Source organism: Macrobrachium nipponense, chromosome 2 (genome assembly GCF_015104395.2).
Source record: "Macrobrachium nipponense isolate FS-2020 chromosome 2, ASM1510439v2, whole genome shotgun sequence".
NCBI classification, from domain to species: domain Eukaryota; kingdom Metazoa; phylum Arthropoda; class Malacostraca; order Decapoda; family Palaemonidae; genus Macrobrachium; species Macrobrachium nipponense.
The window spans coordinates 114,493,804-114,509,021 of NC_087201.1; the positions used below are offsets into that span (position 1 = coordinate 114,493,804).

The 15,218-nt window shown below is 32.1% G+C and overlaps 1 protein-coding gene across 1 annotated transcript in view; it reads left to right on the forward strand.

The window, feature by feature from the left end:
* LOC135220919 (THO complex subunit 5 homolog B-like) overlaps positions 1-14,800 on the forward strand; it is a 255,615-nt gene extending 240,815 nt beyond the window's left edge. Inside the window, exon 15 of the mRNA XM_064258553.1 lies at positions 14,099-14,800. Within this exon, the coding sequence (XP_064114623.1) occupies positions 14,099-14,162 (64 nt within the window). The 3' untranslated portion in view covers positions 14,163-14,800. The remainder of the gene's footprint in view (positions 1-14,098) is intronic.
* Positions 14,801-15,218: the final 418 nt, after the last annotated feature.

The window sequence follows — 15,218 nt, forward strand, 5'->3', positions numbered from 1 at the left end:
ATTCTCTGCCGCAAATCTCCGAATTGCTTATGTCACATTCTCTCGTAATATTTGCTCCATATCATATTAGGCGTTTGTAGAGTTTTATATTTGAAAATGTGTGCAATTTCATGTATAATACAACAAAAAATAATTGAAGGTCGTAGCTTTTCTCATTTTTGAAATATTTGCATATAAATCACGATAAATAGAAAAAATTGACGTTCGGTCAACTTTGACTCTACCGAAATGGTCGAAAAATGCAATTGTAAGCTAAATCTCTTACAGTCTAGTAATCTTCAATCATTTATCTTCATTTTGAAACAAATTGGAAGTCTCTAGCACAATATTTCGATTTATGGTGAACTTTAAAAAAAAAAAAACTTTCCTTCCCTCAGCGCACGGATTCTCCGGCGCAAATCTCCGAAATGCTTACGTCTCATTCTCGTAATATTTACTCCGTTTCATATTAGTCATTTCATAGAGTTTTATATAAAATATGCGCAATTTCATGTAGAATGCAACTAAAAATAACTCATGGTTGTAGCTTTTAACAGTTTTGAAATATTTTCATATAAATCACAATAAATAGAAAAAAATCGACGTTTGGTCAGATTTGACTCTACCGAAATGGTCGAAACACGCAACTGTAAGCTAAAATTCTTACAGTCTAGTAATATTCAATCATTTATCTTCATTTTGAAACAAATTGGAAGTCTAGCACAATATTTAGATTTATAGTGAATTTATGAAAAAAACTTTTTCCTTCCCTCTGCGCGCAGAATCTCTGCAGCAAATCTCCGAAATGCTTACGTCGCATTCTCGTAATATTTGCTCCATTTCATATTAGGCGTTTCATAGAGTTGTATATATAAAAATGTGTGCAATTTCATGTAGAATACAACAAAAAATAATCGAAGGTCGTAGCTTTTCTCATTTTTGAAATACTTGCATGTAAATCACGATTAATAGAAAAAATCAACGTTCGGTCAAATTTGACTCTACCGAAATGGTCGAAAAACGCGATTGTAAGCTAAATCTTTTACCGTCTAGTAATCTTCAATCACATATCTTCATTTTGAAACAAATTGGAAGTCTCTAGCACAATATTTCAATTTATGGTGAATTTTTAAAAAAAAATATTTCCTTCCCTCCATGCGCGGATTCTCCGCCACAAATCTCCGAAATGCTTACGTCGCATTCTCGTAAAATTTACTCCATTTCATATTAGGCGTTTCATAGAGTTTTATATATGAAAATGTGCGTAATTTCATGTAGAATGCAACTAAAAATAACTCATGGTTGTAGCTTTTAACATTTATGAAATATTTTCATATAAATCACAATAAATAGAAAAAAATCAACGTTCGGTCAAATTTGACTCTACTGAAATGGTAAAAAAACGCAACTGTAAGCTAAAACTCTTACAGTCTAGTAATATTCAGTCATTTATCTTCATTTTGAAACAAATTCGAAGTCTCTAGCACAATATTTCGATTTATGGTGAATTTTTGAATAAAACATTTTCCTTCCCTCCGCGCACGGATTCTCCGCCACAAATTTCCTAAATGCTTACGTCGCATTCTCGTAATATTTGCTCCGTTTCATATTAGGCATTTGTAGCGTTTTATAAATGAAAATGTGCATAATTTAACGTAGAATACAACTAAAAATAATTGGAGATCATAGCTTTTCTCATTTTTGAAATATTTGCATATAAATCATGATAAATAGAAAAAAATTAGACATTCGGTCAACTTTGACTCTACCGAAATGGTCGAAAAAACGCAACTGTAAGCTAAATTTCTTACATTCTAGTAATGTTGAATCATTTATTTTCATTTTGAAATAAATTGGAAGTCTCTAGCACAATATTTAGATTTATGGTGAATTTAAAAAAAAAAACTTTTTCCTTCCCTTCTCGCGCGGATTCTCCACCGCAAATCTTAGAAATGCTTACGTCGCATTCTCGTAATATTTACTCCGTTTCATATTAGGCGTTTCATAGAGTTTTGTATATGAAAATGTGCGCAATTTCATGTAGAATGCAAAGGAAAATAACTCATGGTTGTAGTTTTCAACAATTTTGAAATATTTTCATATAAATCACGATAAATAGAAAAAAAATCGACGTTTGGTCAAATTCGACTACCGAAATGGTAAAAAAACACAACTGTAAGCTAAAAACCTTACATTCTAGTAATATTGGGTCATTATTTTCATTTTGAAACAGATTCGTAGTCTCTAGCACAATATTTAGATTTATGGTGAATTTTTAAATAAAACTTTTTCCTTCCCTCTGTGCGCGGATTCTCCGCCGCAAATCTCTGAAATGCTTACGTCTCATTCTCGTAATATTTGCTCCATTTCATATTAGGCGTTTTGTAGAGTTTTATATATGAAAATGTGCGGAATTTCATGTAGAATACAACAAAAAATAATTGAAGGTTGTAGCTTTTCTCATTTTTGAAATATTTGCATATAAATCACGATAAATAGAAAAAAATTGACTTTCTGTCAACTTTGACTCTACCGAAATGGTCGAAAAACGCAATTGTAAGCTAAATCTCTTACAGTCTAGTAATTTTCAATCATTTATCTTCATTTTGAAACAAATTGGAAGTCTCTAGTACAATATTTAGATTTATGGTGAATTTTTGAAAAAAAAACTTTCCTTCCCTCCATGCTCAGATTCTCTGCCGCAAATCTCCAAAATGCTTACGTTGTATTCTTGTAATATTTACTCCGTTTCATATTAGGCGTTTCATAGAGTTTTATATATGAAAATGTGCGCAATTTTATGTAGAATGCAACTAAAAATAACTAATGGTTATAGCTTTCAACAGTTTTGAAATATTTTTATATAAATCACGATAAATAGAAAAAAATTGATGTTCGGTCAAATTTGACTACCGAAATGGTCAAAAAACGCAACTGTAAGCTAAAACTAATATTTGCTCCATTTCATATTAGGCATTTTGTAGAGTTTTATATATGAAAATGTGTGCAATTTTATGTAGAATACAACTAAAAATAATTGAAGGTCGTAGCTTTTCTCATTTTTGAAATATTTGCATATAAATCACTATAAATAGAAAAAAATTGATGTTTGGTCAAATTTGACTCTATGAAATGGTCGAAAAACGCAACTGTAAGATAAAACTCTTACAGTCTAGTAATATTCAGTCATTTATCTTCATTTTGAAACAAATTGGAAGTGTCTAGCACAATATTTTGATTTATGGTGAATTTTTGAAAAAACTTTCCTTCCCTCCGCTGCAAATCTCCGAAATGCATATGTCGCATTCTCGTAATATTTGCTCCATTTCATATTAGCCGTTATATAGAGTTGTACATATGAAAATGTACACAATTTCATGTAGAATACAAAGAAAATAATTGAAGGTCGTAGCTATTCTCATTTTCAAAATATTTGCATATAAATCACAGTAAATAGAAAAAAATCGACTGTCGGTCATATTTGACTCTACCGAAATGGTCGAAAAACGCAATTTTAAGCTAAAACTCTTACAGTCTAGTAATCTTCAATCATTTATCTTCATTTTGAAACAAATTCGAAGTTTCTAGCACAATATTTAGATTTATGGTGAAATTACAAAAAAACTTTCCTTCCCTCCGCTCGCGGATTCTCCGCTGCAAATATCCGAAATGCTTACTTTGCATTCTCGTAATATTTACTCCATTTCGAATGAGGCATTTCATAGAGTTTTATATATGAAAATGTGTGCAATTTCATGTAGAATACAACAAAAAATAGCTTTTAACAGTTTTGTAATATTTTGATATAAATCACGATAAATAGAAAAAAATCAACGTTCTGTCAAATTTGACTCTACTGAAATGGTCGAAAAACGCAACTATAAGCTAAAACTCTTAGTCTAGTAATATTCATTCATTTATCTTCATTTTGAAACAAATTGGAAGTCTCTAGTACAATATTTCTGTTTATGGTGAATTTTTGAAAAAAAACTTTTTCCTTTCCTCCGCGCGCGGATTCCCTGCCTCAAATCTCCGAAATGCTTACGTCGCATTCTTGTAATATTTGCTCCATTTCATATTAGGCATTTTGTATAGATTTATATATGAAAATGTGCGCAATTTTATGTAGAATACAACTAAAAATAATTGAAGGTCATAGCTTTTCTGAGTTTCGAAATATTTGCATATAAATCACAATAAATAGAAAAAAATGACATTCGGTCAACTTTAACTCTACTGAAATGGTCAAAAACGCAACTGTAAGCTAAAACTCTTACAGTCTAGTAATATTCAGTCATTTATCTTCATTTTGCAACAAATTGGAAGTCTCTAGCACAATATTTTGATTTATGGTGAATTTAAAAAAGAAAACTTTTTCCTTCCCTCCGCTCGCGGATTCTCCGCCGCAAATCTCCGAAATGCTTACGTCGCATTCTCGTAATATTTGCTCAGTTTCAATTAGCCGTTATATAGAGTTTTATATATGAAAATGTGTGCAATTTCATGTAGAATGCAACAAAAGACAATTGAAGGTTGTAGCTTTTCTTATTTTTGAAATATTTGCATATAAATCACGATAAATAGAAAAAAATCAACGTTCGGTCAAATTTGACTACCAAAATGGTCAAAAAAAAAACAATTTTAAGCTAAAACTCTTACAGACTAGTAATCTTCAATCATTTATCTTCATTTTGAAACAAATTCAAAGTCTCTAGTACAATATTTAGAATTATGGTGAAATTTTGAAAAAAAAACTTTTTCCTTCCCTCTGCGCACGGATTCTTTGCCGCAAATCTCTGAAATGTTTACGTCGCATTCTCGTAGTAATTGCTCCGTTTCATATTAGGCGTTTCATAGAGTTGTATATATGAAAATGTGCGCGATTTCACGCAGAATACAACCAAAAATAATTGTAGCTCGTAGCTTTTCTCATTTTTGAAATATTTGCATATAAATGATGATAAATAGAAAGAAATTGACGTTCGGTCAACTTTGACTCTACCGTAATGGTCGAAAAACGCAATTGTAAGCTAAAATTCTTATAGTCTAGTAATCTTCAATCATTTATCTTCATTTTGAAACAAATTTGAAGTCTCTAGCACAATATTTTGATTTATGGTGTGTCTAGCACAATATTTTGATTTATGGTGAATTTTCGAAAAAACCTTTTTCCTTCCCTCCGCGCGCGGATTCACCGCCGCAAATCTCCGAAATACTTACGTCGCATTCTTGTAATATTCACTCCGTTTCATATTAGGCGTCTCATAGAGTTTTGTATATGAAAATGTGCGCAATTTCATGTAGAATACAACAAAAAATAAATGAAGGTCATAGCTTTTCTCATTTTTGAAATATTTGCATATAATAATGATAAATAAAAAAATTCGACATTTGGTTAATTTTAACTGGACCAAAATGGTCGAAAAATCAATTGTAAGCTAAAACTCTTACAGCATAGTAATATTCAATCATTTATCTTCATTTTGAAACAAATTGGAAGTCTCTAGAACAATATTTCAGTTTATGGTGAATTTTTGGAAAAAAAAAATTTTACGTCTGCCCATTACGAATTCATGCATCATTTTGTGATAATATTTTCTCTGTGTTGTTTTGATTGTTTTACAATGTGTTATATACCAAAATGATCGCAATTTAGTGTAGAATACGTACAATGAAAAAAAAAATTAACTCGTTAGCTTTAACCGTTTTGCTCACAAGCGCGATTTGTATACAATTATATATATGACATTTTTTTTGCGCTGTCATATATCCCAATATTTTTATATGATGATATTTTTTTTCTTTTTTGATGGTTGCATACTAAACTTCAGGCAATGACAAAAAAGGAGCCAAAAATGAACTCTTAATCTTGAAAACTAATCGTGCTGTGATTTTTTGAAAAACAAAAACATTTTTTCCGCTTCGGCGCTCACTCCCGAACCCCGCCGGCATACGGGAGACGATTTTTTATATACCGCCTTGGCGTTCAATGGTTAATCTTTGTGATACAAATACAGTTTATCTTGTTTTCTTTGTTACCAATCTTAAATAGCAGAGATACCAAATGAGTAGTTTGCTTTTTATCAGAATTAATACCTTTGATTATTAAATTAATATTTTCATCAATACGTAATTTCTAAATTCAAACTTTGTGTTATCTTTTGATCAATAAAAGAATTCTTTGGCTACCACGGATGTAGCATTTTCTTGTTCATTCAAACTGGTTGACCTTGGCTTAACTTATCCTTAAATCCACCTTTAATCTGAAATTTGCAAAGGAAACACCAATGTTTACCTTTCTTACACCTATTACAAAAACCCGTGGTTTGAAACTTACAATATTTACTGTAGTGACCAGATTTGAAACATTTTAAACACCTATTTAGTTCCTTTAATCTATTTACTTTGCTATCCACATTAGCATACTTTGTACATTTTGCCATTTTATGTTGGTCTGAACCACAAAATAAGCAATTATTACCGGGAATAGGCAAACTCGTTTTCAAACTCTGCAGCAAAAACATTAGTGGTCGAAGTCCCTATATCTACTGCAAGCTTCCAGGAAATTTACCCACTAATTCATCCAAAGTAGGATAGGATTTATTTGTTATTGCTACAATTATATCTTGAAACATGATAGGTAACCCAGACCAGATGAAATAAAATATAATAACTTCTAAATTAATGTCATTTTCTTTAATCGCTTCAATTAATTTCTTCATCTTTGCATAAAAGATGTATGGGTTGTTTTGCCCCAAATAAACTTTAACTTTGTTAATTCATTGATTAACTGCAATTTTTGAGGTATTTCTTTGGCGAAAGTGGCCATCAAAATTCCTTTAGCACTGGTGTAAGTTCGCAGTGTTACACTAATTGAGCTTACCATTATCAAAGCCATGCCATGACACTGTTGCTCAAGAAAGTTAAATTTTTCATATTCATTAAGCTTGTAATTATTGATTAAATGCTCAAAAAGTTCAACAAATCTTTTGCAAGTAAACTTATCATGCATTACATCTGCATGAAATTCAGGTAAGTGGAGCTTAGCCAATTCAATTTTGTTTACTCTACTAACAGTGCTACCACCAGCGTTACCTGCAGGGGATGCAAAATCAGACAACTTTATCTTAATCTTATTAACCCTCTTATGCCAATTGGACGTATTATATGTCGACATAAATTGTCTGTCGGGTGCCGATTGGACGTATTAAACGTCGATAAAAAAAGTTTTTTTAAAAATTCGCAGAAAAATACTTCTGCCAACCAGGCGAAAACTTTTGAATCATGTGCCTTGGTGGATGCTGGGAGCTCACGGATCAAGGCGTTGTTTTGTTTACAATCGTTTCGCAGGCGCGCAAGCGCGAATTTCTTTCTTATTGCACTAAAAAGTATCAGTGACACATCTCAGAAATTATTTCGTCACTGACTTAATTTTTACACCATTTTAAATTAGTCGTTACATGGAGTATTATATATGAAAGTGTGCGCAACTTCATTTAGAATACAAAAAAAAAAAAAATACTCATGATTGTAGCTTTTATCAGTTTTGAAATATTTTCATATAAATAACGAAAAGTGCCAAAATTTCAACCTTCGGTCAACTTTGACTCTACCAAAATGGTCGAAAAATGCAATTGTAAGCTAAAACAATTATATTCTAGTAATATTCAATCATTTACCTTCATTTTGCAACAAATTGGAAGTCTCTAGCACAATATTTTGATTTAAGGTGAATTTATGGAAAAAAAAAAAATTTCTTTACGTCCGCGCGTTAACTTCCGAAAAAAATAAGAAATTTTTTCGTCCGATTGTCATAATGTTTGCACCATTTTAAATTTTTTCGTCCGATTGTCATAATGTTTGCACCATTTTAAATTAGCAGTTACATAAAGTTTTATATATGGAAATGTGCACAATTTCATGCACAATACAACTAAAACCAACCCATGGTTGTAGCTTTTATCAGTTTTAAAATATTTTCATATAAATAACTAAGTGCCAAAATTTCAACCTTTGGTCAACTTTGACTCTACCGAAATGGTCGAAAAACGCAATTGTAAGCTAAAACTCTTATATTCTAGTAATACTCAATCATTTACCTTCATTTTGCAACAAATTGGAAGTCTCTAGCACAATATTTCGATTAATGGTGAATTTATGAAAAAAAACATTTCCCTTACGTCTGCGCAGTAACTTCCGAAAAAAATCAGAAATTTTTTCGTCCGATTGGCATAATGTTTGCACCATTTTAAATTAGCCGTTACATAAAGTTTTATATATGAAAATGTGCACAATTTCATGTAGAATACAACAAAAATAATTGAAGGTTGTAGCTTTTTTCATTTTCGAAATATTTGCATATAAATCACAAAAAATAGAAAAAAAAACCATGTTCGGTCAACTTTGACTCTACCGAAATAGTAAAAAAATGCAATTGTAAGCTAAAACTCTTACAGTCTAGTAATATTCAGTCATTTATCTTCATTTTGAAACAAATTCGAAGTGTCTAGCACAATATTTAGATTTATGGTGAATTTAAAAAAAAAACACTTTCCTTCCCTCCACGCGCGGATTCTCTGCTGCAAATCTCCGAAATGCGTACGTCGCATTCTCGTAATATTTGCTCCATTTCATTTTAAGCGTTTCATAGAGTTTTATATATGAAAATGTGCGCAATTTCATGCAAAATACAACTAAAAATAATTGAAGGTTGTAGCTTTTCTCATTTTCTAAATATTTGCATATAAAAAAATATATATAAAAATTCGACATTTGGTCAACTTTAACTCTTCCGAAATGGTCGAAAACTGCAATTGTAAGCTAAAACTCTTACAGTATAGTAATATTCAATCATTTATCTTCATTTTGAAACAAATTGGACGTCTCTAGAACAATATTTAGATTTATGGTGAATTTTTTAAAAAAACATTTGTTTACGTCCGCGCGTTACGAATTCATGCATCATTTTGTGATAATATTTTCTCTGTGTTGCTTTGATCGTTTTACAATGTGTTATATACCAAAATGATCGCAATTTAGTGTACAATACAACGAAAAATATTAACTCGTTGGCTTTAACCGTTTTGCTCACAGTGCAATTTGAATACAATTATATATGAAATTTTGTTTTCGCGCTATCATATATCGCATTATTTATATGATAATATTATTTTTTTTAATTTCTGATGGTTGCATACTAAACTGCAGGCAATGGCAAAAAAAGGAGCCAAAAATGAACTCTTGAAAACTAAGCGCGCTGTGATAAAAAAAAAAAAAAAAATCCGCTTCGGCACTCACTCTGAGACCCCCCGGCATATGGGAGACAGTTTTTATTATACCCCTTCGGCGTAAGAGGGTTAAGCAAAACCTGCAATTTCCACGTATATTCTTCACACTCAATAAACTGAGAATCCAACGTAACTGGATCTAATGACTCATCAGCCCTAAGTTTGTCAAGTATCACATTCTCTAGACTCTGCAATTTGATTTGGTAATTATTCAGAATACCTTGATACGTTTCCAGTTCCGCCACTTCTAGCGATTCGGTTGAATCAACGAGGGAGTTATATTTAAGAGTCACCAGACGGCGAATACTGCTATGTTCTTGTACCTCTGGATCTGCCATTATATATGAAAATAATGAAAAAGTCTAACAAAAACACTAAAGGTTAAATTACGGATTCCTAACACCAGGACGCAACCAACCACTTTGGAACCATAAGACCAAAATTAAACAAGTTTGAAGGACCAAGCGGAAAAATCGAGCGGTAATAATAATCTATTGTCCCACACTCGAGGAACTCAAGGGTAAAGGGATGGTTAGGAAATGGCTTAATAATTATCATAAAATCTCCGAACACAATCAGGAAAGGGAATACCTAGCTAAATAACTTATCACAAAATTTATTTAACATTTCAGTAATTTAATTTTATATAAAGTTACATTTATACACGAGTGTGAAAACCCCTAACCCAAAAAATACACAGAGATTAAAACCTAAGTCAGAAAATACTAGGTAAAGTTATTTTACAATTAGGCCATTTATAAAATTTCAGTAGCTTAAATCCACATTAACACAAGAAGGTTCCGAAGTGACTGAGTGCATTCTAATGTGCAGAGGAGGAGCTATGCATGCGGCTTTCCATTTAAACATAGCTCCAGATGATGTTAAAGAGGTCCTCACAACGCCGCTTTGAGAGGACTTGACCTCGCCACTGCACAAGTTCCCGCTAAAAGTAAAAATCAGGGACGCGAATATCTAAAAATCTCAAACTAATTTCTGACTTACACCCACCAAAAAATCTAAATATCAATTAAGTGCAGGCCAGAAGTAAAAATTCACTTATCCAATCAATAATCAAACTATGTAAAAAACTGTATAACCTATATAGTAACAGGTTCATACATCTCGAACACTGCATATTATTTAATATATAATATAAGTTAGTGTCTACTTCATTTGGACAAATGGGTTTAGACTTTTCAGTGACACTAGAGCAAGGGCAAGTCCTGTACACTTACCCTTAAATATGTTGACTGGTCTGACAAAAATTCCGAAGAAAAATTTCATGGGTGGTTACGTCTCGGGACGGCATCCGTTTGGAGAATTAGTGCATCATGATGATTTGGTGAACCTTACAAGATTTTGACGACATAGATGGCAAATTCGTAATGACAATTAATCTTGATGTATGAATAAGGTTCACAGGGGTTAACTTCACTTCAGGCACAATGGAATCCTTGAACAAAAATACATGCATGGCAGAGGACAGTTGGTTCAGCACGAGTGATGGACTGGGATTGGCTGTACATTTCTCCAACAGGTTTTAAAAAACTTTTCGCTTGTGTTTGTAACTACCTGATGGGCAATTAGCGCGAGGACCTTCCCCGCAGTAGTGCCGCTGTTACTAAAAAATGTAAAAGTTTTTTCAATAATAAAAGTGATGTGGGATATCGAGTGTAAGTTAAAGAAATGAGCGAATAATCATGACAGATCAGCAGATAAGTCAGTGGGAACCAGAGCCATTCCTCTCTCTCTCTCTCTCTCTCTCTCTCTCTCTCTCTCTCTCTCTCTCTCTCTCTCAGCACACCGAACAATGACTCGAGCAAACTTTTCCTTTTTTTTCTTTTACGGTATTGCATTTGTTGTCATGTTTTATCATTGTTAAATTTATTGGGAAATAACATTTTATTTATGTGAATTAGTACTGCTTTTATGTACATATTATAGTAAAGATTCTACTGTCTCTTCTCTCCTCAGCAATGCCACAATGCACAATAAGTTAAAATCATTCATTCATTATTCCTCAAAAATATAAACGCTTCCTCCCTCTACTTCAAGAAAGCTGTGTGTCACTGCAATGACGAATGATTTTGTTAATCATTTGTGCTGATTTTTATTGTGAAAAGCTTTGTTCTTTCATTCACTATTATGTTAATATTGTTCAACTATACCGTCTTACTTTGGTGCATCTTACTTGGTGCACCAAACACTGGCTCAATTATGACTTTTTTTTTTTTTTTTTTTTTTTTCCTGTATTGCAATAGTTTCTTTTCATATATTATCATTATAGTTAATTCATTGAGATATTCCTTTTTTATGTGAATTGTTATTGCTTTTACATGCATACATACAGTAATATTTTAATTCTCTCTTCTCCTTCTCTCCTCAACATATCAATACTCCCTCGTTCATTCTCAAGTCAGCTGGGCATGACATCACCGCGGTTACGTACGATTTTATGCATCTTTTATGCTAAATTTTATATTAAATGCTTTATACTATTATTTATTTTAGTCAAGTATTGTTATCAAACTATATATTGTAAATGAAAAAAAAATTAATAGAGTTTAACTTGTAAGACCCAGTAGGCCATCAAATACAAGTATAAACTAGATAATCAGTCAGTTCGAAGTACGAGCATTTGTTCAACAAACGATACAAAATTTTCTCGAAAATTTTGTTCTAAAAACGGAAAGTACGACATATGAAACGTTCAACAAACAAGGTGCCACTGTAGTTGATATTGCAAAATATCAATGAAGAGATTTTTAGTGCCTGAAATATATTAAAATATTTTAACATCAACAAAAGATCATAGTTTGATGAAGGGTAATCTTGGTTGGTTTAGAAAATGTTACCTTGGTGGCTGGATTTTATTTACAGATATTGAGGAACTGCTGCAATAGCCTGTCAAAGTGAGCTGATTACTGGACTAATTGTAAATAGGAGGTTCCCATATATGAGATAGAAAAGAAAAGACACTTTTGAAAATATCACCACTGAGGATTTATCTATGAAGAATGAAAATTATTGCAATCTAAGCAGGGATCAAAATGGCACATTTTATTTTCTTATAGTATATATTTTACAAGTACGTAATACAAAAATATAGTAAAGAGAAACTACTGGAGATTGTTTTCAGTTCATATTTAAAGGAATGGTTTGGAGATGTGAGAGATTATTAGTAGTATGATCACTGGTGCCTTAAAGCTTCTTCCTTGATGACAGTGTTGCAGCTCTGCAGGAGGCATGCACCGGTATGGAAATGGAATTTTTATGGTTTCACATCTCACCCCTATGCATTCCACCTGTAGATAAATAACAGGAATGATTTGGCCTCCCTGGAGTGATTAGTAAGGTAAAAAATTGTCAGTCACTGTAACACATGCTTGGATTCTGTAGACAGTGCACTAGACTTGCTTTACAGAAAAAGTGCTAAGAAATTACAGGGAAAGAGCTGCTTATAGAGATTGGACACAGGAGTTAAATGAAGGGGGTCAGTGACAATATCAAGAACGGGTTGGAAAATGTCAACAATTGCAAATGGTGAACAAACCTCTAGCAGAAGCTGGATAATTGTATGAAGCAATAGTTATAGATAATAGATCATTGACTTTATTTAGCCTGTTTGCAGAGTTGCTAATGTTGTTTATGACATGTTTTACTGCAGTGTGGAACCACCCTTAGAATGTAAGGAGTTGAGTGACATGTTTGAGAGAATTGTTAAACAGGCAAATATGCAAGTGTGTTAAGGTGAGATACAGATGATGGAAAAAGTGTGATGTGAATAAAAATGGAAATAGGAATATGCAAAAGAAGAATTGAATGATAAAATGTAGCAACATTTGGGTGATTTGCCACAACCTTGGTGCTTGCAAAGAAAGTATGGGAACTTTTGAAGTTGTGAAAACAAATATCTGAGATTCAAGGGTAGATTTGATGGATAAATTCATAAATGAAATTGTTCAGCAATGTAGTTTCCAGTGGCTTGAAAACAGATTGGATGTCTCAGAGATTTATATGGTTTGGGACACATGATGAGAAGGGAAATGCTGTATTCAGCCAAAAAAAATTTATGTTGAATTCACCTGATAAAGTCTATTTGAAAGGTTCAGACAATCATTAGGAAAGGGCTTAAGTGATGACCTGGACCAGATGGGTGTTCATAAAAAGTCCATAAGATTGGAAACCTAATGTAAAAAATATGATTAAAGCAGTAGTTTGTACTTTGTACGAGCCTTTTTATGGGCCTTTATGAAATTGAGGCTTCTGAGGCAACATGAAATCAGTATGACTTGGAAGGCTAACTCTTGATTTTGGAGTTAGTCTAATTTCTGTATAGGCCAGGAGCTTTATTTTGTGTATCTATACATGTATATATATCTTGAAACAAGATTTTTGATGGTTAGGCCTTTAGTTTTTTCATATTGGAGCTTTAATTCTGAATTTTGTCACCTTGTGTTTAATGAAAGTATTGCATTGAATTTGTCTTTGTGTGGGTATTCTGGGTTAGCAGTCTCTCATCCTTTAGTAAAGAAGATGAGGCACATCTGTCAAAATGAGATCATTAATAGAACTGTGTATGGGCGAGTTCCATTCAGACTTTGGGTTACTTCATAAATTTTAGTCTAGTAGGCTGGAGTATCTTTTTGGAATTTTACCATTTAATAATAAGTTTTCATAGGAATACATGGTAGTCTATGCATCAAGTTAACTTTGTAATGTATCGAGCGGTTAATTTAGTTAATAATATACTGGTAATATTTTTTTCAAACAAAGTAGTTATATTCCCTATAGTGACCATATATTGTGATCTGCATTTTCTTGTATTTCAGAGGTCCTGACCGAGCCTTTCCATTCAAGTACCACCCAAAATTAGGGGTTTTTTCACAGCGTTGAAAGAAAACAGTTTTAAGTTTTAGAGTTGTATCAGCTGTGTTTAGCAGGTATTTTTTCTTTTAGAAACTAACTTTTTTCCAATAAGTACATAAAGATAAAGTTAACTCCAAAATTTCTACACTGTAGACTAGACTAAACATTTAATTGAAACTTATTTAATAAGTACCATAATTATTTGTCAAGTAATGTTTCCTCTCTCCTTTTTTGTGTAATACATGTTTTCCATCAGAATATTGATGATTATTGTCTCTCTGAAAATATGATTACAAACACTTTTTAGGTTTTGAGAATCTGTACTGGTAATATTCAGTTGCAGTATTATCACAAAGGCCAAGTTGAAAGTAAACAGAAAAATTACAGATAAATTGGTGCACTAATATGATTTGTTTCATAATTTCTTGTAATAGTTTTTAAGATTATTACATAAAAATTCTGTCAGGTTAAGGATTGTGGTTTAATATTAAAAATGTAAGTCAGAAATTTTTCAGTTTTGTATTTATATACAAGTAGAGCTGTGGCTTTCATTTGCCATCAAGTATATTCTCCCTTATAGGATTTTGAAAATCTTAAAATTTCTGATTAAAAACCAAAATGCATTGATTTATTTTTGGCATTAAATATACTGTTTATCCTCTGCAGCTGTGATTTTCTTTCCAGAATTGGTAAAAAAGTACTAGTGTAAATACTTAGGAAGTTTCTCCACTTGTCAACAAAAAATACCACCAAAGTGTTAAATGTAGTATTCAGGTAACATCATAAGTTAAAGGAATAGATAATACTGTAAACGTATTCCTTATTGTGCAAATTTTATGACAGGAGTATTTCAACCTCGGCACATTTCCATACAAGCAAGCTTGCTAAAGAACTGAATTGACATAAGAAAATGAGAAAAAGCAGAAAAATGATAGTGATGTAGTAATAAATAATGATAAAAGATACATCAACATCTGAAAATCTACCTGGAAAACTTCTGCAGGGTCATGATAGCAAAGAGACCATGTGGATTTAGGGGTGTGACACCTTATATGTGTATAGACGATCAGGAAAACTGTAATA